Below are 25,422 nucleotides of genomic sequence, written 5' to 3'. Positions count from 1 at the left end.
CTTCAATAAATGCCGACATGAGATTTGAATTTTGAACCATACACAAACATTACATTTATGTTCAGTAAATTCATAATGTTTGTTGTTATATCACTAACAGTTAACTCTAACAGTGGAGGCTGCTGAGGGAAGGACAGCTCATAATAATGGCTGGGATGGAGTGTAATGGAGTGAATGGAATGGTATCAAACATATGAACATTTGTATTTATTTTATATATTTCACCTTTATTTAACCAGGTAGGCCAGTTGAGAACAAGTTCTCATTTACAATAAGACCTTGCCAAGATAAAGTAAAGCAGTGCGACAAAAACAACAACACAGTTACACACAAACAAACGTACAGTCAATAACACAATAGAAAAATCTATGTACAGTGTGTGCAAATGTAGAAGAGTAGGGAGGTAAGGCCATAGAGGTGAAATAGTTACAATTTAGCATTAACACTGGAGTGATAGATGTGCAGATGATGATGTGCAAGTAGAGATACTGGGGTGCAAAAGAGCAAGAGGGTAAGTAATAATATGGGGACGAAGTAGTTGTGTGTGCTATTTACAGATTGGCTGTGTACAGGTACAGTGATCGGTGAGCTGCTCTGACAGCTGATGCTTAAAGTTAGAGAGGGAGACATAAGACTCCAGCTTCAATGATTTTTGCAGTTCGTTCCAGTCATTGGCAGCAGAGAACTGGAAGGAAAGGCGGCCAAAGGAAGTGTTGGCTTTGGGGATGACCGGTGAAATATACCTGCTGGAGCGCGTGCTATAGCTGGGTGTTGCTATGGTGACCAGTGAGCTGAGATAAGGCGGGGCTTTACCTAGCAAAGACTTATAGGCGACCTGGAGCCAGTGGGTTTGGCGACGAATATATAGTGAGGGCCAGCCAACGAGAGCATGCAGGTCACAGTGTTGGGTAGTATAAGGGGCTTTGGTGACAAAACGGATGGCACTGTGACAGACTACATCCAGTTTTCGGAGTAGAATGTCGGAGGCTGTTTTTTAAATGTCATTGCCGAAGTCAAGGATCGGTAAGATAGTCAGTTTTACGAGGGTATGTTTGGCAGCATGCGTGAAGGAGTCTTTGTTGCGAAATAGGAAGCCGATTCTAGATTTAATTTTGGATTGGAGAGTGAATCTGGAAGGAGAGTTGACAGTATAACCAGACACCTAGGTATTTGTAGTTGACCACATATTCTAAGTCAGAACCGTCCAGAGTAGTGATGCTAGTCGGGCGGTCGGGTGCGGGCAGCAATCGGTTGAAGAGCATGCACTTAGTTTTTCTAGCATTTAAAAGCAGTTGAAGGCCATGGAAGGAGTGTTGTATGGTGTTGAAGCTCGTTTGGAGGTTTGATAGCACAGTGTCCAAAGAAGGGCCAGATGTATACAGAATGGTATTGTCTGCGTAGAGATGATCAGAGAATCACCAGCAGCAATCGCGACATCATTGATATATAAAGAGAAAAGAGTCGGCCCGAGAATTGAACTCTGTGGCACCCCCATAGAGACTGCCAGAGGTCCGGACAACAGGCCCTCAAATTTGACACACTGAACTTTATCTGAGAAGTAGATGGTGAAACAGGTGAGGCAGTCATTAGAGAAACAAAGGCTGTTGAGTCTGCCGATAAGAATGCGGTAATTGACAGAGTCGAAAGCCTTGGCCAGGTCGATGAAGACTGCTGCACAGTACTGTCTTTACCGATGACGGTTATGATATCGTTTAGGACCTTAAGCGTGGCTGAGGTGCACCCATGACCAGCTCGGAAACCAGATTGCAAAGTGGAGAAGGTACGGTGGGATTCAGTATGGTCGGTGAACTGTTTGTTAACTTGGCTTTTGAAGATTTTAGAAAAGCAGGGCAGGATGGATATAGGTCTAGAACAGTTTGGGTCTAGAGTGTCTCCCCCTTTGAAGAGGGAGATGACCGCGGCAGCTTTCCAATCTTTGAGGATCTCAGATGATACAAAAGAGAGGTTGAATAGGCTAGTAATAGGAGTTGCAAAAATTTCTACTGATAATTTTAGAAAGAGAGGGTCCAGATTGTCTAGCCCAGCTGATTTGTAGGGATCCAGATTTTGCGGCTTTTTCAGAACATCAGCTGTCTGGATTTGGGTGAATGAAAAGCTGGGGGGGGGGGCTTGGGCAAGTTGCTGCAGGTGGTGCTGAGATATTGGCTGGGATAGGGGTAGCCAGGTGGAAAGCATGGCCAGCCGTAGAAAGATGCTTTTTGAAATTATCGACTATCGTAGATTTATCGGTGGTGACAGTGTTTCCTATCCTCAGTGCAGTGGGCAGCTGGCTGGGAGGAGGTGCTCTTATTCTCCATGGACTTTACAGGATGCAACTTTCTGTTTGAAAAAGCTAGCCTTAGCTCTCCTAACTGAGTATATTGGTTACTGACTTCCCTGAAAAGTTGCATATCACGGGGGCTAATCGATGCTAATGCAGAACGCCACAGGATGTTTTTGTGCTGGTCAAGGACAGTCAAGTCTGGGCTGAACCAAGGGCTATTTCTGTTCTTAGTTCTACATTTTCTGAATGGGGCATGCTTATTTAAGATGGTGAGGAAAGCACCTTTGAGGAGCAACCAGGCATCCTCTACTGATGGAATGAGGTCAATATCTTTCCAAATCCAAATCAAATCAAATTTATTTATATAGCCCTTCTTACATCAGCTGATATCTCAAAGTGCTGTACAGAAACCCAGCCTAAAACCCCAAACAGCAAGCAATGCAGTTGTAGAAGCAGGATACCCGGATACCTGGGCCAGGTCGATTAGAAAGGCCTGCTCGCTGAAGTGTTTTAGGGAGCGTTTGACAGTGATGAGGGGTGGTCATTTGACCGCGGACCCATTACGCACACAGGCAATGAGGCAGTGATCTCTGAGATCCTGGTTGAAGACTGCAGAGGTGTATTTAGAGGGCAAGTTGGTCAGGATGATACCTAAGAGGGGGCCCGTTGTTACGGATTTAGGGTTGTACCTGGTAGGTTCCTTGATAATTTGTGTGAGATTGAGGGCATCTAGCTTAGATTGTAGGATGGCCAGTGTATTAAGCATGTCCCAGTTTATGTCACCTAACAGTACGAACTCTGAGGAAATATGGGGGTGAGCAATTCACATATGGTGTCAAGGGCACAGCTGGGGGCTGAAGGGGGTCTATAACAAGGGGCAATGGTGAGAGACTTGTTTCTGGAAAAGTAGATTTTTTAAAGTAGAAACTCAAATTGTTTGGGCACAGACCTGGATAGTACAACAGAACTCCGCAGGCTATCTCTGCAGTAGATTGCAACTCTGCCCCCTTTGGCAGCTCTAACTTGTCGGAAAATATTATAGTTAGGGATGGACATTTCTGGATTTTTGATGGCCTTCCTAAGCCAGGATTCAGACACGGCTAGGACATCCAGGTTGGCGGACTGTGCTAAAGCAGTGGCAAAAAAACTTAGGGAGGATGCTACTATTGTTAACATGCATGAAACCAAGGCTTTTTCGGTTACAGAAGTCAACAAATGAGAGCACCTGGGGAATGGGAGTGATGCTGGGGGCTGCAGGGCCAGGGTTAACCTCTACATCACCAGAGGAACAAAGGAGGAGTAGGATAAGGGTACGGCTAAAGGCAATAAGAACTGGTCGTCTAGTGTGTTTTCAGGTCTCTCCAGAGATGTTTGATCGGGTTCAAGTCCGGACTCTGGCTGAGCCACTCAAAGACATTCAAAGATTTGTCCCGAAGCCACTTGTGCATTGTCTTGGCTGAGTGCTTAGGGTCGTTGTCCTGTTGGAAGGTGAACCTTTGCCATAGTCTGAGGTCCTGAGCACTCTGGAGCAGGTTTTCATCAAGGATCTCTCTGTACTTTGCTCCGTTCATCTTTGCCTCAATCCTGACTAGTATCCCAGAACCTGCCACTGACAAAAATCCCCACAGCACGATGCTGCCACCATGCTTCACCATAGGGATGGTGCCAGGTTTTCTCCAGATGTGATGCTTGGTATTCAGGCCAAAGAGTTCAATCTTAGTTTCATCAGACCAGAGAATCTTGTTTCTCATAGTCTGGGAGTCCTTGAGTTGCCTTTTGACAAACTCCAAGCGGGCTGTCATCCGCCTTTTACTGAGGAGTGGCTTCCGTCCTGCCACTCTACCATAAAGGCCTGATTGGTGGAGTGCTGCAGAGGTGGTTGTCCTTCTGGAAAGTTCTATCATCTCTACGGAGGAACTCTGGAGCTCTGTCAGAGTGACTATCGGGTTCTTGGTCAACTCTCTGACCAACGCCCATCTCCCCCGATTGCTCAATTTGGCCGGTCGGAAAGCTCTAGGAAGAGTCTGGTTCCAAACTTCTTCCATTTAAGAATGATGGAAGCCACTGTGTTCTTTGGGACCTTCAATGTGTCAAACATTTTTTGGTACTCTTCCCCAGATCTTTGCCTCGGCATAATCCTGTCTCAGAGCTCTACGGACAATTCCTTCGATCTCATGGCTTGGTTTTTCCTCTGACATGCGCTGTCAACTGTTGGAGCTTATATAGACAGGTGTGTGCCTTTCCAAATCATGTCCAATCAATTGAACTTACCACAGGTGGACTCCAATCAAGTTGTAGAAACATCTCAAGGATGCTTAATGGAAACAGGATGCACCTGAGCTCAATGTCGAGTCTCATAGCAAATGGGTCTGAATACTTCTGTAAATAAGGTATTTCTGTTTTTAAATTTTATAAAAGTGAATAAAATTCTATAAACCTTCTGTCACTTTGTCATTATGGGGTATTGTGTGTAGATTGATTATGGCATTTTTTATTGAATCAATTTTAGAATAAGGCTGCAACGTAACAAAATGTGCAAAAAGTCAAGGGGTCTGAATACTTTCCGAAGGCACTGGACCTTATATAGACATGTTTGTGCCTTTCCAAATCATGTCCAATCAATTGAATTTTCCAATCAAGTTGGAGAAACATCTCAGGGATGCTTAATGGAAACAGGATGCATCTGAGCAACATGCAACAATTTCAAAGATTTCACTGAGTTTCAGCTCATATGAGGAAATCAGTCAGTTGAAATAAATTCATTAGTCTCTTATCTGTGGATTTCACATGACTGGGAATACAAATATGTTGTCATGCCTGCTACCACTCTTCCCCCCTGGCGCTCGAGGGCGCCAGTCTCCCCAGCATTGCGCGCTCCTGCCATCATCATTACGCACACCTGCCTTCCCAATTCACACACATTAGCAATTATTGGACTCACTTGGACTCAATCACCTCTGTCATTACCTTCCCTACATCTGTCTGGTTCCATGCTCTGCTCCATGCTTCTGCAATAATTGTAGTTTGTCGTTTTATACCCGTGTGCTGACGCTGTTCCTGTCTTGTTTCCCTGTCTGTTCCGTATTAAATGTTGACTCCCTGTACCTGCTTCTCATCTCCGGCGTCGGTCCTTACATATGTATCTGTTGTTCACAGATACCTTAACGGTATTTCTGAGCATTCGAATTGCCATCGATAAATGCAATTGTGTTCGTTGTCCGTAGCCAATGCCTGCCCATACAATAACCCTACCGCCACCACGAGGCACTCTGTTCACAACGTTGACATCATCAAACCACTCGCCCAAACGACACCATACATGTGGTCTGCGGATAAGAGGCGAACTGAGACGGATGTAGCCATTCAGTACTTTTGAAATGGACAGTGACAAAATTCAGAACATCGGCCGCTCTTACAGTATTCTCCCTTTACACCAAGTCAGAACAGTAGGATAAATAACAAGGGAATATAAGCAGTCAATGAAAGGGGTGGCAGGTAGCCTAGTGGTTAGAGCATTGGGCCAGTAACCAAAAGTTTGCTGGATCGAATCCCGAGCTGTAAAATACAATATATGACTACAATGCAGGTGGAATGTGTATGATGGCCATCCCCATGAGCGTATCACCCTCCTTCAGTACATGGATGAGGCATGCAATGATTTCAATTGAGACCTATGTAAGGCTTGGATTCATCATGCCAAAAGGTTTTTCCCTGGGTTCTTGGGGCAGCAGGTAGCCTAGTGGTTAGAGTGTTGGACTAGTAACCGAAAGGTTGCAAGATCAAGTCCCCAAGCTGACAAGGTAAAATTCTGTTGTTCTACCACTGAACAAGGCAGTTGTGTACTGTTCCTAGGCTGCCATTGAAAATAAGAATTTGTTCTTAACTGACTTGCCTATTTAAATGTAAAAATAATAATAATTAAAAAGCTCTTTCAATATTCAATGATGACATTTCTCTAAAATAGGTTACAGTTTTCACATGTACCACCAATTCAGAACAGTAGGCTAAATTCTGATGGGCGAAAGACCAAATTATTAGGCTACTAACAGCTTACACTTTCTATACATATCTCCCTGGCATAATACATCACTGTTGCATCAGCATACAATACACATTTTTGGACTCACCGTTGTTGTGCCATGCTCACTTGAATTGGAAGGTTGTCAGCAAACTTCTCAATTACTTTGCCATTAAAGTCTGGCATTCAGTGGATGAACTTAAAGTCATGCTGGATTGACAGCAAGGTCAATGCACTCAACCTTTATGGCTGATGGTATTGCGAGTGAAGGTCTTTATCCTTTTAAGGGTGTTCACTTTGCTTTAAAAGGGTGTTGTCGTCATAATGTAGCCTATAATCTCCTTCACCCATGATCTCAAAAATAATCTGAAAATGCCTGGGCAGGAGTCGACCGACTCGGCATGGCCCCGCAGCGCTGTCTGACAATTGCCACAAAATGTAATGCATGCCATAATTCTGGCAAGCACGTACCTATTCTCCTCCGTTTGTTGGTTGTGAAGGTCGATAGCCCGTCTATATGTGTTGTCTAGCTAAGCCACAATGTATGATTTCCCCAGTAATCCCAGTTTAACAGCATTGTCTATATGTGATTCACAATTCTCATGTTTTAATTCCTTAAACACAAACATGGACCACACATCCTCTCCACCGAATAGCAGGTAGGGGAAGCAGCATAGTGATTGCTTTGCGACACTTGTTGAATTTGCAATTTCTGACTTTTGTGTCATGTTTATGTCCAATTGCCAATGACTACCGAGACATTTTATCTCTAAATTCTCTTCATATGACAAGGATGGTAAAGAATTTGCCAGTTTATTGTTGACGTGATTCGCGATGTTGACTGCTTATTGTCACGCCCTGACCTGAGAGAGAGGGTTTGTTTCTCTATGTGGTTAGGTCAGGGTGTGGGATGGGCATTCTATGTGTTATTTTCTATGTTTTGGCCGGGTATGGTTTCCAATCAGAGGCAGGTGTCTATTGTTGTCTCTGATTGGAAGCCATACTTAGGCAGCCTTTTTCCACCTGTGTTTGTGGGATCTTGATTTTGTACTGCTCGTATTTAGCCTGCAAGACGTGACGGTCGTTTGTATTTGTTTATTATTTTGGTTAAGTGTTCCGATTTAAAATAAAGATGAACACTCACCACGCTGCACCTTGGTCTAATCCTTTGGACGATCGTTACACTTATCTACCTAAATCTTGCTAGCTAAGATTTTGCAAGTGTGATGTTGACATGATCAGTTCAGACAAAGCTACAGGAGATATAACGTAATTTGACGTCATTTTGTCTGTGGCCATTGACCTTGAGCCTCTTGGACGGGCACTTCTACTGTAGATCTATGGTAGCACCCAAGGGGCTTGAACTGCCTAGCTCTCCCGTAGATTCTGTGTTGATGTAGAGTTCCCATCGGTGGTGATGTAGAATTCCCATGAGTGACTGAACCCTGAGCCAATCAGGGCACAACCACCGCAGAGAGCACTGAGCTAGGCTGAAACAGCTGCATGGAGCTGCCTGACAGTGAAAGAGACCACGTTTGTATGCTGCTTTACTAAACCTCTATTTTTGGTTTACATTATTTGATAAACTGATGTGTGATAGTAACTAATACCAGAAATAAATGTAAAACAGTCCACTTCTTTTTTTACAGGTGGGGCTTAAATCAGGTGGAGTTTCTGCCTGTGAGATCTCTTAGTTGGTGTAACAGTGCCTGACATTGAGCATTACTCAGTAACCACAATAACCATCTCATATCTTAAAATACTAGTCTGCTTTATAGTACCATGTGAATGAGCCTCATATCTAAAGATATTAACCTAATAATTATAACATGAAAAAGGGGGGCGTCTATTTCTTATGCCTAAAAGCACTATGGGTCCCACACTCTCCCCTCCAAAATAAACATAGTCCTTACATTCTGTATTTCATCTGGATGCTCTTCGGCTCGACGTCCGTCCATCACATAACGTGAATCTTCATTTAATGAAATGTGTTGCTAGCTGATATCATCATGCACTGTGATGCCCTTTACGAGGGAAATGTGTCTTAACTGTTAGGTATGTACCCTTCCCTTAACCATAACCCATTACTTGACAAACGTGCCATGTTCTGTGTCTGGTACTTTACTCAGTCAATGACTTAGTATCAACTTTAAAGGTAACTCAGGAACTATTTTCAGTAACTATAACTTGTATGAACTAAAGACTTTTTCACGTAGCTACAGTCTGTAAATGACTTGTCTTTGTGACTGACTATTTTATATTACATTTGACATTTTAGAAATTTAGCAGGCACTCTTATCCCGAGCGACTTACAGGAGCAATTACAGTTAAGTGCCTTGCTCAAGGGCACAGAGAGATTTTTCACCTAATCGGCTCTGGGATTCGAACCAGCAAACATGCTCTTGCTCTTGGGACGGCAATTATAGCTGTCGTTATCTCCTCAGGCTGCACTTCCTGTGAGCATGTGTGCATGTACTGCTCCATGTCCAGCGGCATCCGTAACAACCCATTGGCGTCTCCATTTGTTTTCCCAGGCCGATACTTGATGGAGAACTTGAAATTGGCAAACTCGGCCACCCATCGGTGTGTCGTCGTATTCAACTTGGCTGTTGTCAATACATAGATTAGCAGATTGTTATCTGTGTAGACTATGAATGAAGGGGTGTAGTATAAGTAGTCTCGGAATCGCTCACATATCACCAACTTCAATCTCTCACATATCGCCCACATCAATCTCTCACACATCGCCCACTTCAATCTCTCACATATCGCCCACTTCAATCTCTCACACATCGCCCACTTCAATCTCTCACACATCGCCCACTTCAATCTCTCACACATCGCCCACTTCAATCTCTCACATATCGCCCACTTCAATCTCTCACATATCGCCAGTGGTGGAAAAAGTTAAGTATCAAAAGTAAATGTAATTGCTAAAATATACTTAAGTATTAAAAGTAAAAGTATAAATAATATTAAGCAAACCAGACGGTATAATTTTCTTGTCATTTTAATGTACGGATAGCCAGTGGCAAACTTCAACATTTAGACATAATTTACAAGCAAAGCATGTGTGTTTAGTGAGTCTGCCAGATCACAGGCATTAGGATGACCAGAAGTTGTTCTCTTGATAAATGTGTGAATTGGACCATTTCCTGTCCTGCTAAGCATTCAAAATGTAACGAGTACTTTTGGGTGTCAGGGAAAATGTATGACGTAAAAATAACATAATTTCCTTACAAATGTAGTGAAGTAAAAGTTGTTAAAAATATAAATAGTAAAGTACTGATACCCTGAACAACTACTTAAGTAGTACTTTAAAGTGTTTTACTTAAGTACTTTACACCACTGCATATCGCCCACTTCAAACTTTCACATATCACCCACTTCAATCACTCACATATCGCTCACTTCAATCGGTCACATATCGCCCACTTCAATCTTTCACATATCTCTCACATATCTCTCACATACCTCTCACATACTGTAAGCTCATATACATTGTGTCATTGTTCATCTTGGCTCTGAGACAGCGTGGCCTGCTACATTCACCTGATCAGTTTTTCCCACTGGCTTCCTTTGTGCTCTACAGCCCTTTGAGAAGTCCCCTGTTTGTCCACACATAAAGCAGTGATCACCTGTATCATTTTCCTGACAGACACTGCATCCTCTCTTTCCATTCCATCTAGACTAATGCACAGTCACTGGGGGGGTTGTGCATACTTTTACGCATTTCCTTCACTTCCTCCTTCAGTTGCTTCACCACATCAAAAAACTCAGCGTCCTTTTGACTAGCTGCTGCTGGGGCTTTACGACTCTTGGTGTTCTTTACAACTTGAGAAGAGTGATCTTGGACCTCTAACATTGCTTCTGCGCCACTGGGGCTTTGCTGCTGGATCTGCACCCCAGTCTGTATTTAGCAAATTTTGGTTACTTTACTACTTGTATTCTTTCTGAGTTTGCTTTGTCTTTCACACTCAAAGCTAGCTGCTTCATTCATCTTGACAATTAGCATTTTGTCTGTCACTCTTTGATCATCGAGGTAATGTTTCAGTTGAAACGTAATGTGATCACTCAACAGCCCTGTACTAACTGACCTCAATAATTTCTTCTGCATGACCTCTGGACTGGACTGCCCGTCTGACACTACTCTCTGGCAGCAAATAACAACCTCTCTTTTAACTCAATTGCACTGAAAAGAAAGTTCTGTGGGGACTCACGACTGTCTTGGGTTATGTTTAATAGCCTGCGGTACAGGTCAATGGAACTGTCCTCCTTGAAACACCCCTTTAAGATTGTTTTGAGTTGCGAAGAGTGAAGTCACTCTTTATTTCAAGCATTTCACATATGTTCAGGCCTGGACTGAAAGCCTGTACTACAGCTTCAATGACTTCAGCTTCACCGTGTCCCATGTCAATCGGATGCATCTGATTTGTGTATGACAGTTTGTTTGTTTCTGTGTATTGTCACTTCAAATAACCTGTTTGGCTGTGGATATAGCACACTTTGTTGAACTGGCCCTAGGCTGGGTCCGTTGTTTCCCACTTTCTCATTCAACCTCGGGATTTTCTCGGCTAAGGTTTGAAAACTCAACTGGAGATCTGAGTATTATTTGTGTACACTCTCAAATGCTTCTTGGCTCCTAACATACTCTTTAGGTTCAGTTCCATCACTTTGCTTTAGCTGTTCTGCTAACTTGAACAGGTCATTCAGATACAGCTTGGCTACATCCCCTTCTTTTTCAATAACTTCATTTATTCCACAATTAGGTGGATAAATGTTTTCCTCCTTCTCTAACATAACCACACATCTTTTAGCTATCCTGGCACTGTCCCATCTCCATACTCTGCGTGCGCGCTGCCTCTCTTCTCGCGGAGATAGCGTGACTGCTGTCAATGAAGGTCGGGTTCTATTTTTAGCTGCGTCATCCATACCATGGCACAACGTTTCTCCTGGCTAGCTCGCCAATTTTGTTGCACACTTGAATAATGATGACAACGTTCAAGCGTGTAGAAGTTTATAACGTTTATGTTCCTTTTCCCAAAATCACAAGACAGTGGCTCCCGAGTGGTGCAGAGACAGTGGCTCCTAAGACACTACATCTCAGTGCTAGAGGCGTCACTACAGAACTTGGTTCAATTCCAGACTGTATCAAAACCAGCTCTTATTGGGAGTCCCTTGGCCCAGCATCGTCCAGGTTAGGGTTTGGCCGGGGTAGGCTGTCATTGTAACTAAGAATTTGTTCTTAACTGACTTGCCTGGTTAAATAAAAAAATAAAGACAGGGCCATCAGACATGCTGCCTGTATCATCCCTACGTCTCCTTCTCCTGATGTTGAAATATTTAAGAGCTCTGAGGTGTCCTAGTTGGCCTAACAGTGCCTGGCAGTGAGTATTACTCAGTAATAACCACAATAGCTATCTCATATCCTAAAATACTAGCTTTGCATACCATGTGAATGAGCAACATGTCTAAAGATATTACCTCAAAACAATAATATGAAAAATGGGGGGGGGGGGTCTATTTCTTATGCCTAATATTACTATGGGTCCTACACATACAACAAATGACCATGTGCATCTCTCATTTACATGAGCCTATCAGATAGGCTATTTTAAGTTTATGCTCTATGCATCCGAAAGCAGTTGATAACATACAGTAGAATTGAACAGGGGAACAGACAAATTATATTTTGCATTGAAGTGTGTAGGCTACCACTGTAAGCAGGCCTACTGTAGTTACATTTCTTTCCGGGTAGAAATGTTCATCGTCAGCTCATTCAAACACTGTTTCCAGTGTGTCCGACATGCACTTCCTGGTTCTATTGGGATGTGGCGTGGTGCTCATTCATACCCAGTAACATGCGCAGAACGTAAGGTTGAATGTATACATTGTGTATGCTAATGCTTTTACTTTTGTGGATCAATCTGTATCCAAGTCGACTGCCTATATATATATATATATATATATATATATATATATATATATATACAGTGTCCACTCGTCATATATATAACCTGATTTCAGCCGAAAGTATTTTGAAACCACATATTCCTCTTTTGAATTGGGCGCATACTGTGTGTGTGTGTGTGTGTGTGTGTGTGTGTGTGTGTGTGTGTGTGTGTGTGTGTGCGCGCAAGTCCTTGCGCGTGTGCACATGCGCTAAACAAATGATAAAGGTGCTTTTTCCACCTCCTAGTGGTGGGTTGAGCAAAAAACGTGATCATCCACTTAAAATAACTTATGTTCTTGTTTTTTTCAGTTGCATTAAATGTTTCAATACAACTTAATAATATTTTATTGAAGATTCTATACATGTGCTCGTGCATGTTGTATGGGAAAGTAAAATAGCATTAGATTGTAGTAGGCACATTTTCTGAAGAATCCATTAACATCGTTAATATTTTACTCTACAATAACATGTGAAGTTTTCCAATAAAATGTATATATTACCCCCGTGGCAATGCATTTATTAGTATAACCTTAGCATATGTGTTTATTATAACCTATCCTACTACTGTTATGTTCTTTGGTAGGCTAGTCGAGGTACCTGTAGTGTTAGTCTAACAATAATGTTATTTTTTACATTTACTATTGAGAAGAATGCTAAACTGTTCTTAGCAAGTATAACATGTTGTCGATGCTAGTGACGTAGGACTCCCATGCCTTGAATGTGGGAGGACGTAGGGCAGAAATTCGGCATAGACCTCTCAGTAGGTAGGTGCCTATGCGCAAGCGGAGGATGCTTCTGCATGTTATTCCTCAGCATCCGGTCTATTTCTCAGAGTTGGTTCTCTCGCTGTTTCCATCGAGAAAGTAAAGGAAAACTCGAAGTGATATGATACCTATATTGTATTTTTGTCAAAACTAAATTGCATTTAATGAAGAATGGAATTTCGTAGGATCAAGTCGAGAAGAGACTGTACTATCTCTGTCGCTCAGTGAGTATCTTGCCGTTTCTGATTATACTGCTACAGAAATGCTTGAAACTGCTGCTTGTTTGGTCGTGCGTAATACCGGGGATTGCAGTATATTGCGAAGCTAGTCTCCTGACAAACAAACAATGTACCCATTCAAGCCTGGCTCAGAACGTGTCCGATGACTGATTCATGATTTAATTTGCCTTTTGGATTGTACGAAGATCAATGGAGAGTCCTGCGCGTCCGTGCGCCCTGGTGCCATTTTAACACTAATGCTGTGTTAATTTGGGCTTGCATGTCTGCACTGAAATTGCCAACTCCAAGACTCATACAACGTTGATGCTGGATAATTCAGCAACATTGTTGTAAAAATGCTGAACAGCGTTTTGTTGCTCAGCGTTTTAACTGTGACCAGTTTCTCATCGAAGACTGAGAGTCGCAAAACTTCGAAAGACATTTGTAAGAATCGCTGCTCATGTGAGGAAAAGGAGAATATATTGAGCATCAACTGTGAAAACAAAGGATTTACAACGGTTAGTCTATTTCAACCCCCACCGAACAAAATCTGTCAACTCTTTCTCAATGGAAACTTTCTTTCGAGGCTCAATCCAAACGAGTTTGTCAGTTATGGTAATGTGACATCACTTCATCTGGGGAACAACGGGTTACAGGAGATAAAGACTGGAGCTTTTACTGGACTGAGATTTTTAAAACGACTTCATCTCAATAACAATAACTTGGAGATAATCAAGGAGGACACATTTGCTGGTTTAGAGAGTTTGGAGTATTTACAGGCAGATTATAATTACATCAGCGCCATTGAAGCAGGTGCATTCGGCAAATTGAATAAACTCAAAGTACTGATTCTCAATGACAACCTCCTGCTCTCTCTTCCCAACAATGTATTTCGTTTCGTTATGTTAACACATTTGGATCTAAGGGGGAACCGGCTTAAGATGCTGCCTTTTGCTGGCGTGCTGGAGCATATCGGCGGCATTATGGAGATCCAACTGGAGGAGAACCCGTGGAACTGCACCTGTGATCTGATCCCCTTAAAAGCCTGGCTGGACACCATATCAGTCTTTGTAGGGGACATCGTGTGCGAGACCCCATTCAGACTGCATGGCAAGGACATTACGCAATTGATTAAGCAAGATCTATGCCCCCGACGAAATGCTGGTGATTCTAATCACCGCGCAATGCAGCCTCCCTCTGATTCCCAATACCACGGCCTTTCTCCGACCCTACACCCCGGTGTCACTCCAACAAAAACCCCAAGGGCCTCCCGTCCCCCTAAAATGAGAAATCGTCCCACACAAAGGGTAACGTCTAGTAAGGACAAACAAGTGTTCGGGCCTATAATGGTTTATCAGACTAGGTCCCCTGTTCCCATAACCTGCCCTAGCATTTGCGTATGCACCTCTCAAAACCCAGACAGTGGATTAAATATCAACTGCCAGGAGAGGAAATTGCATAATATAACAGAGCTTACCCCTAAACCGTCCTATCCAAAGAAATTGCATTTAACAGGCAATTACTTGCAGACCATATACAGAACAGACCTAACCGAATACAGCTCACTAGAGCTCCTCCATTTAGGAAATAATAGAATAGCTGTCATTCAGAATGGGGCCTTTGAAAACCTAGCTAATCTACGGAGACTTTACCTCAATGGCAATTACATTGAAAGTCTATCCCAATCATTATTCGCAGGGCTGCAGAGCCTTCAATACTTATACCTGGAGTATAATGTTATCAAGGACATTTTACCACAGACGTTTAACTCCTTACATAATCTGCAGCTGCTGTTCCTAAACAACAATCTACTCAGATCCCTTCCCGACAATGTTTTTGGAGGGACTATGCTGACAAGACTAAACCTGAGGAACAATCACTTCTCCCACCTGCCGGTGCGCGGTGTGCTCGACCAGCTCTCCGCATTCATTCAGATCGATCTGCAGGAGAACCCATGGGATTGCACCTGCGACATCGTTGCGCTTAAAAACTGGATGGAGCTATCCAGCACCAGCGTTGTGGTAAATGAAATCACATGTGATTCGCCCTCCAAACACGCAGGGCGGCTCCTCAGGTCTCTGCGTAACGATGCAATTTGTCCCGAGCCAAACGAGATCACAATAACCAAGGCCCCCACCGTCAGACCCAGCACTGACTCCACTCCTCCCTCTGCCATCACGCCCACAGACGAGCAGGTGCCCGAGATGCACGCGGAGGTGCCCCTGTCGGTTCTCATACTGGGACTGCTCGTGGTTTTCATTCTGTCGGTCTGCTTCGGGGCTGGTTTGTTCGTATTTGTCCTGAAACGACGCAAAGGTGCTGATAGCGTTCCCGCCAGTGCCAATAATGTAGATTTAAACTCCTTCCAGGTACAGTATGGTTCTTATAACACAGAGCCCACTGCAGATAAAACAGAGACGCATGTGTATAACTACATCCCTCCCCCCGTTGGTCAGATGTGTCAGAACCCCATCTACATGCAGAAAGATAGCGAGCAGGTGGCCTACTATAGGAATCTAAAGGAACTAAGCTTCAGCACCATGGACACTAAAAAGTCGGAGTTGCCCCCAAGTCCATATACGATAAGCACAGTGGAGTTCATTGAGAAACAATCTTGCGGCAATCGAGAGCCGGAGCTGCTTTATCAAAACATTGCAGAGAGGGTTAAGGAGCTTCCGACTGCTGGGGCTCTGAATTATAATTTTTGCACTTTACCGAAAAGACAATTCATTCCTCAATATGAAACCACTAGACGACACAACCAGGACAGGTTGAATAAAACGGTTCTCTATGGGACTCCACGAAAGTATTATGCCAATCAATTAAAAAATGAACACCCTGTGCTGCCTGGGAAGCTAAAAACAGAACCAGACTACCTCGAAGTTCTGGAAAAACAAACTGCAATGAGTCAGTTGTAAGATATGGCCCTGCTTACTCTCATCAGTAATGATTACATCGATATGTATCTATGTACTCCACAAATTGACGAGTCCAACTCAATCAAAGCAACCTAAGCGTTTGCTCTCCGTTATTTTCCAGCTGTATTGAGTAAACGTATATACAGTTATACTATTTTACTGGAGGTTTAAATTATTTCTTCTACTTGAAATATAGTCTGTAGCAGGTACCGCAAGAACTATGTAAAATACTGCTTTGTGCATTTCATATTCTATATTTTATTTCGTCTGTGGGAAGCGATATCATTTTAATAGAAGAACAGAAGTGAAAAATTATGAAATAACTTTCCTGTACATAATAGCCTATTGATGGTGAGTGTGAAACACATGTACTGGTTCCGTCCACTTGGCAATCCATTTATTCCAGAAGTGCCTTTGCACTCCAAGTATTTTATCGTTGCTTTCTGCAAATTGACATTTTATAAGTGCTGTATTTTAAGAATCTTTATGTAAAATATAATTATTTGTCCATTACATTAAACATAACTGAAGAGTGTATGATATTTATGGTAGAGAATATGTTTTGAATATCTAAGTGTCTTTCAAGATGTACAATTTAGAGAATTGCATAATATTGTATGATATAGATGATCAATACAATGCGCCATAAGCGCAATTAAATTGTCACTGAAGCACTTTGTCAAGTCTGAATTGAGCATTAAGCATTAAGATTTTACGTCTCTCTCTCTCTCCCTATCTCTCTCCCTCTCTTTCTCTGTGTGTGTGTGTGTGTGTGTGTGTGCGTGCGTGCGTGCCTGCTCCCATGTGATGAGGAGGGGGTGGCTGGTTTAGGGGCGGTAACAGCACTCTCTTTGATCTATAGACCACCGTGTATTGACGAGGAATTTGCTGAGCACTTTAGCTGAATGACGCTTGTGCATGCAATTTATCGACCAGCGTTGCTATAGGTCCCTCACTGTAATACTACAGGACTACCATTCATTTCATACCTATAATATTTTACTCAAAAGGTAGAGAGCAGCAGTGTCCTCTAAAAGTATAGATTATTTTCCAGTACGTTACGATTTACGGATGATAAAAACTACTGCTCCACGACAATTTATCTCCTGTATCCTACCTGAAACGCACAACACGATGATTAGTTCTCAGCGCTCCTTATACCAAAAATAGTTTGTTTCTAGTGGGTTTAAATGGACCAGTTTATGTTTTGACCTTCAGGTGACATTTGCTTTGAAGTCTGCTGTGGGCATAAATACAGTACCTTCTCCAAGCCCCGGTTATTCTGCTGTTTGTCTCTCGTTTTGTTTTTGCCCGCCGCTTCACGTAGCTATTGTGTCGCTGTCCATGGTGCTGAATGTTTTCTGCTTGCTACTACATTTTCTATGGATTCTACTACAGTAAGGGGACTTTTCACTTGCTTTGTTCGATTTCAAATTGACTTTGTTATGAGTGCACCATGTTTTTGTTGTTGTTGTTCTTAATCATATTAATTAATTAAACTGAGAACTAAATCAAATTGAGAAATTAAATTAGCAATAACTGGCCTACTTGTGATTTAATTGAACCATTAATTTAATGCTTATGTGAGTCTTACAATCCTGCTATTATGCTTGTGGGTAAGTGAGCTTGTGCTTGTGGGTAGCAGAGGCCATTTGAGTTGGTGTGAGTGAGACTGAGTGAAAGTGCTGTTCATTCCTTCTGAAACAGAGTGATTTTCTTTCCTGCATGGCACAATGGGTCTCTGTGTTGCTGTTTACTGCTGCTGTGGAGAATGAGGGGTTGGACATGTCTTGCACACCAATGAGGCTCCTCCCTCCCCACCACACACAGATGTCGATGGCATGCAATAGCTTTACAATAGAAGTTATCAATCACTCCGGTCAGTTGACACCAGAAGATAGGATACAATATTATACATTGACAAATGTGGTGTGCTTAACAATTTGAGGATGACTTTGAATTATGTGATTGTGTGTGCTTGAATGACTGTTGGATGTTTTTGGGACACAGCCTGCTCTCTAGAGCTTCACTGGGGTAGTTTTGTCACAAACGATTTCCATCCATGGAAAAATCCATAGTAAAGGAAGCAATTGAGATCTATCTTATTTGATCAACGTATTGTAATTGATTCACTTTAAATGAACCCTCTTTCATTTAATTCCAACAATATGGTTCCTTTTGTAGACTAAGGTTCTACATGGGGGATGTAAACTTTGACCTTGTTTTGCTAAGATGGGAACTAGTGTGAATCAATGGAGACTGCTTGGGGCCTCTCCTGAGGCAATCATGGACCTCTTCAGAAATGCTCTTGGGCAAGTTCATGTTTATTCAAAGGTTGGACTGGTTTTTTACCCTCTTTGATTTGTGATGAGGCCCAAAGAGAGTGGCCTATGCTTGTTGTGTATGATACTGAATCTCTTTGACATGGTGGAGACCAAGAGACTAGTGGGAAGAATGGAAGGTCGATATTCCTCTTTCCCAGGGTCCCCGGAATTGGCCGGAGTCACAACCAATTCACTCTCATAGTAAGGAAGTGATGCCGGATTGTGACATTTGAAAGGTCAGGGTCCGTAATGTGTTAATATCTCATATTTTGGATCACTATAGATGCATTGTTCCACATTAACTGTTGGTTCTGAATTTCATAGTTTCTCTAAGAAATGTTCAGATAAATGTTAGGCTCCTACTGCACATGGTAATGCTGCTGCAAGATTGTTTTTTTGCATTCATTAAATCAAAGTAATCAAATACACAACTTAAAGTACAGTTGCAGTTTTTTTTTGTATTGCTTTGGTGAAATTTTCACAAGTATGTGGTACATTTTCACAACTCTTAGTATAACACTCTAAACAGATCATCCATACGACAGTTGTTTCAAAACTCTAAGCACATTTTCAATTGACTAATTACAACACACAAAACATTGACTTTTTCACCTTAATGTGTTTCATCTAGAAATGCATGTTCACATTGCAATACATGTTCATATAAAGTAACTGCCTTTCACAATGCAATGCTCACTTTACTTTGATAAAATACGTTTTACTATTACTTAATCCGACTGCTCTTAATGGATGACCACTAAAACATTTGGTAAACCTTTAGATTTTACATGTATACTGCCTGGCCTACTACAGATTATGAGAACTACATAATGAAAATGTATGTCTGTAAAGTAGAAACATGAAAAGTATAATATGTACTTCTATAATGATGACTATTATGATTTTACTGTACAGTAATAAAAATATATATCTGATATCGACAAGATCAAAGATGTACCGTATGTAACAAATGAAATCAGTGTTTATTGGTAGCGATCACAGATTAGCAGATGTTACAGCAGGTTCAGCGAAATGCTTGTGATTCTAGCTCCTGTAGTGCAGTAATGCAATAGCAATATGCAAATCATTCACACTGCTTTACTTACATTTTATTGACCAATACAGTACTGTAATATATGCCATTTATGTAGCAGATAATTTTATCCAAAGTGAACCCAGTGGGAATCAAACCCACAACTCTGGTGTTGCTAGTGCCACACTCTAATGAACTGAGCTACAGTTCCACTACAATACAGAAGAACAGTGCTGTAAAATACAATATATGACTACAATGCAGGTGGAATGTGTATGATGGCCATCCCCATGAGCGTATCACCCTCCTGCAGTACATGGATGCGGCATGCAATGATTTCAATCCAGACCTATGTAAGGCTTGGATTCATCATGCCAAAAGGTTTTTCCCTAGGTACATGTGGTGGCAGGTAGCCTAGTGGTTAGAGTGTTGGACTAGTAACTGAAAAGTTGCAAGATCAAATCCCCAAGCTGACAAGGTAAAAATCTGTTGTTCTGCCCCTGAACAAGGCAGTTAACCCACTGTTCCTAGGCTCTCATTGAAAATAAGAATTTGTTCTTAGTTGACTTGCCTAGTTAAATAAAGGTAAAAAAATGAACACTGAGGATAGTTATTGCCTAATGTGAAAACAGTAATTTACAGTTCTGTAGCATACTACATTCAAAGGGCAATTTTCTATGTTAACTTGTTGGATTAACTGGTTGTTAAAATAATGAAATTGAGAAGGTATTATAATGTGTTTTGATGATATTATATTTCACAGTAAACTTATTTTTTGGATTAATGGTTTAGTGGTGAAAGATGTCTACAAACAAAATGTATGCACAACGAAAGGTTTAGAATGTAAGACTGGCTCCGTTACAAGTGTTACCAGATTGGAGTTTTGTACTAAGAGTTTAGAAAATTCACCACATAATTGTGAGAATAGCTCAAATAAAAAAACTGTAATTGAAATCTTCAGCCTGAAATATGAGCCATGGTCATATTACATTCAGAGCTTCAGTCAGTAGAGTCAATGTTTCCTGCCGACTGGGTTGTGGATATATTATGTGTTCTAGTCTTTGTTGAGATCTCTCTCTCTCTCTCTCTCTCTCTCTCTCTGTGTGTGTGTGTGTGTGTGTGTGTGTGTGTGTGTGTGTGTGTGTGTGTGTGTGTGTGTGTGTGTGTGTGTGTGTGTGTGAAGTCTTCTGTCGTACAGTCCTTTGATGAATAATGCACCAGTTTCATGGCTGCGTAATAATTTAGGCATTAATGATTGGCCATGTTAGATGTTGACAGAACTCCTTGAACAGCTGTCACAGGATAAACAACCTTGTAGTCTCTGCACAATGTACAGTCTTCTGCCTTGCAAAACAAGTGTGTGATCTATGAACCCTGAAGTGGAGATGGTTTAAAACACACAGCCACAACCTCTCTGTTAAACACACCAAGTAAATGGTGAAGGCTGTTGGACTCACAGCCATGACTAAGATCAATGGGACGCTTGCTCCATCTTTGCGTATGGCTGAAGGCTGATCCTAGTGCACCACAACAGCAGGCCCACGGCCGTGTGGTAAAGGAATAGTGACAGACTGCAGACTTCTCCAAAGGTTAACTCAAGCCACATCTGACCTTGTGTCCACTTCCATCAGAGCACAGCACATCGATCTTATTAGAAAAAGAGAGTAAGAGAAATTGAATTCAAACTCCATCCAATGGCAGTGAGAAAAGGCAGTGTAAGTCATACATGAGAAGGGCCAAATCTACACTTACAATATATGGCACATAGGCTAGCTAGCATTCACTTCTGTGCAATTCCGTCATATGAAAGGTCGCTGGTTTGAATCCCCGAGCCAACTGGGTGAAAAAGCTGTCAATGTGCCCTTGAGCAAGGCACTTTACCCTAATTAAATCGCTCTGGATAAATACGTCTGCTAAATGACTTAAATGTAAATATGAGGTTACATGTAGTACATAATTCAGAAGTAATATAAAGGGGTAATGTCGTGAATTTATGAGTATGTTATTTAATTAAATGTTTACTTTGTTTGACACTTTGGTCCTTTGTAGCTCAGTTGGTAGAGCATGGCGCTTGTAACGCCAGGGTAGTGGGTTTGATTTTCTGGACCACTCATTTGTAAAATGCATGACTAAGTCACTTTGGATAAACACGTCTGCTAAATGGCATGTATTATTATTCTTCTTCTTCTTATATTTAGTGGAGATTGATCCACGTATGTGTGAGTGAGAAACAACTAAATAAAAGCCACCATCTTGAACCACCCTCCCACCGCTCTGCCCCATATTATGCTGAGTTTTAAAACACTTTTCCACATGAGACAGTATCAATAAGCCTTTCCTGTTCAATGCCTTCCATAAAATCTAATCACTGCAGTCATTATTCGGCACTTGAAGTGTGAAGCGGCTACACAGTAAGCCAATGTCCCAGGGAAGACTTTATTGGTTTGTGTAACAAGGCATGGCAAGTGGCTCCTCTAGGATCAAATCTCCCACTGGTTAGCAGTCCTACCCTTTGACCCTCACACAATGGAGCACTCATGTCCCAGGAAGTGCATGGAGGCCTTTCTCCCAACAGCATGGAAACGTTTTTATTTTTACCCCCAGGAATGCAATAGAAATCAACAGCTTGGTTGTCAGACCAGTATAACTCTCTCAGCTCTGTATATGGACTATGTTATATAGGATATCATGCAACAATGAATAGGAAAGGCTTCTGATTGGTTAACTCCAACATACCTCCACCATTCCTATATTTCCAACTATGTTTTGTATTAATATATTTGTGTAGTTTTGTATTCACATCCATGGCTCAATCTGCCTTGTCTTATACAATACTGTATATTGATAGCAATCCATATTGCTGGAACATGACTAATAAAGTGTTGAATTGATAATATAGCCCTGACGCCAGGTGTTTGTAACATACAGTATGTGATAGCAGTGCTTTGGGAACCCACAGGGGGGTCTGGCGGCTCCTCGTCAGTGGCTTAGAATAAAACATTATCCACATCGACTAACATGAATGGAAACGTGATGATGAAGTAGAAAAAAAAAATAAACCTTTGAAGCCATAGAAAGTGCAGTTGCCTGCAGGAAAGTCACAATCCCAATTTTTGGCAGTGCATAAATAATTTCAACTACAGCTGGTTCTTCAAAAGAGGCTACTGCATTTTCAATTTGACACAGCTAGTGCTCTTTCAAGGATTCCGGCATTCAAATAATTCCTCCTATGCAGAAGTATAAGCAGGATCAGCAAATGGACCATATTTGAGGATTTTATTAAGGCAAAAAAATAATATAGACATAGAAAGAAGGAGAAGCTTGCAGGAAAAACGATCAAAAATAATATAGGTAGACGGTTTCTTAGAAATGGTTTTTCTCCGTCTGTCAGCCATTTGACAAGATGGGCTCCACACTTACAAAAAACGATTATTGGTTTTCTCTTTTCATTGAAATATTGAAATAGAAATAAATGTTCAAATCTGCAATCCTACTCAACGAATATATTACGGTACTATTTCATTCTACCCATGGTATGACTAATAACACAGGGCTTACACATTGACATGCAAATATTAATGTGTGCTCTAGATTTCTGTGTTGCTGACTTTGTCTATAGAAGGGAAGAGCACCGGAGGCCCTATGGTAGTCTGTGAATGATAATCAGCCGTTCTCTGGAGGCAGCAGCATAGTCACGGATGATGGTCCAGATATCCTGACGATCAATGGTAAGCTCAGACTCTGTTAGTGGGGGGGATGCATCCATGTCAAACTGTTTGTCAGTTGAATGCAACTGACCACTGACGCCCTTGAGGATGCATTTACACCACCCGCCGCCAAATTACACTTCGCATCCCATCAAACCTTTATTCAACAACAACTCAGATGGAGGACCCAAAGGAGGTCTCTCTACGGCCACAGCTAAGGCTACGGCCATCCGTCTGTTGAGTAGTGTGACTCAAACGAAGACAAGACTGTCTGTTTGACTTAACGTTAATCTGTCTGCTGCTAATGTCCTATCATTGTTAGATGGCTGGAGGGCAAGATGCACTCTGTTGCTCAAGTGAAGGACAACATAACAGTAAATCTATGTATTGAGTTACAGGGTTGTAGTATATAGTGGCATTGTAGATTACAGTTCTTAAAGACACTATGCAGAGACTTTTAGTCTAAATTGCATTAGCTTCCCTTTTAGCATAGCATGTGTACCATCTAAACCATAATTAAAGGTCACATCCATGAGGGTTGTTGAAGAAGTATTGAATAACAAACGTTTGTAATTTTAGTTTAGATCTACATCGATATTTTAGTCATTTAGCAGACACTAATATCCAGGGCAACTTGCCATAGTGAGTGCATACATTTTCATACTTTTTCGTACTATTTTTGTACAACTTTTTTTTTCTCCTACTGAATGCCAGTGAGATACTGCCCTAGGAGCTCACCAATCAACCTTCCTTGTCCACCCAGACTGAGAATGATAAGTGAATCCACAGGCCCATCCATCTGTGAGTACAGCAGAATCTAAAGCCCTAAAACATCCCTGTATGGGTTCAGGCAATTTGTCAGGTAAGAAAAGTCATGTCCAAATGCTTCCTTAAAAGCTTGAGTGGAGCACTGTATCAGATGTATTGGTATCGGCTTTGTTTCCTTTAGATAAACTCATTCTTGCATAAATGGAGCTACTTGCACAGATATTTGAATTAGTTCCAAAAGTCACACCTCTGCTATATTGAATGAGGGGAGAAGATGGCTATGTTAAAGATGATTTCTAATCATTGTATTGGGGAACAGTACATAGCTTGCTCAGAATGGATTTTTCTCTCCTATTCTCAACTGTTTTTAGCATGGCAAACTGAACGAAATTACAAGCCTCGGTACACAATTTCTGTTAAAATTGCAAACCGCTCTTGTATGCTGCTAAAATCATTTTCAGCAACTGACGAGAATATAGAGTTATTAAGCGCCCAAAGATCCACAAGCTATCTAGCCTTCTCTGTTGACAAATCTTTAAACAACAAACAAAAGACTGCCATTTATCTCAACGTGCCATTGATGACGTAAATTGAGCATCTTATTCATACATCAATAATCAAAACAACCAAAAATCAACACAGACATCAATTGTACAATTAATATCCATCCAATTGGTAAAGTCCATTTCTTTTAGCAATGATCATTTACACGTATTGACTGCAGGGGCAAGAAGCCCTAGCCCTTCAATTTAAAAAGTAATACCAAACCAGTGTTTACTGAAGTAGGCTAGAGATCCTGTGAAAATGTGTGATGAGTTACCTCAGTAGGCCTGTCCTCCCACCACTCGGTATGAGATGAAATATCAGCAAATGTCCATCATTATTTTCCAGGTGGCTGCAGCCCACTGGGCGTCGTTGAGACATCTAAAGCCTCTTTCTTTGTTCCCTCTGTGTTCCTTAGCGAGGCTAATCACCATGCAATGGATTGTGCCACCAATTACAATGACACAAGTGACTTTCACGACCTGGTGCGCACAGCGTGTACAACTCTACATATAAATTATTCACAGTGGTGGAGGTCTGATCAGCACTTTCTGGGCACATGCAGAGAAAGATGGTTCTGTGTCCCTGCCACTTCTGCTCAAACCTAGTCCCTTTTCTCCCCTACTAGTTCCATTCTCTTCATACTGATTAATTGCATGCTTTTTCTACCATTGTATCCAAACCAATTCATCATGTCATACGCTCACCACCCCGTCATACAGATGTAGGACCTTCATTTGAGCCAGTTTGCTACAGCAGGAAATAATCCTGCTGCAAAAAGTAATGTGAATTATTAATGTGGATTATAATTGTGGATTTTAATTCATGGACATTTTTTGTAGGGTTAAAATACATTTTTCATTAGGGCAAATCAAGTCTGTCATTTTATGTG

General features: G+C 41.7%; 1 protein-coding gene across 1 annotated transcript; it reads left to right on the top strand.

Moving 5' to 3' along the window:
• Positions 1-12,984: 12,984 nt before the first annotated feature.
• On the top strand, positions 12,985-16,826 carry slitrk2 (SLIT and NTRK-like family, member 2). The gene has a single exon (XM_029771488.1). It carries the CDS (start codon positions 13,594-13,596, stop codon positions 16,153-16,155), a length of 2,562 nt encoding a protein of 853 aa, XP_029627348.1. The 5' UTR covers positions 12,985-13,593; the 3' UTR covers positions 16,156-16,826.
• Positions 16,827-25,422: the final 8,596 nt, after the last annotated feature.

This window comes from Salmo trutta, chromosome 13, assembly GCF_901001165.1.
Source record: "Salmo trutta chromosome 13, fSalTru1.1, whole genome shotgun sequence".
Classification (NCBI taxonomy): domain Eukaryota; kingdom Metazoa; phylum Chordata; class Actinopteri; order Salmoniformes; family Salmonidae; genus Salmo; species Salmo trutta.
This window is presented reverse-complemented; position numbering and strand designations above follow the sequence as displayed.

Excerpts from the sequence above, each read along its gene's own strand:
- slitrk2 (XM_029771488.1), top strand. The coding sequence starts at position 13,594 with ATGCTGAACAGCGTTTTGTTGCTCAGCGTTTTAACTGTGACCAGTTTC.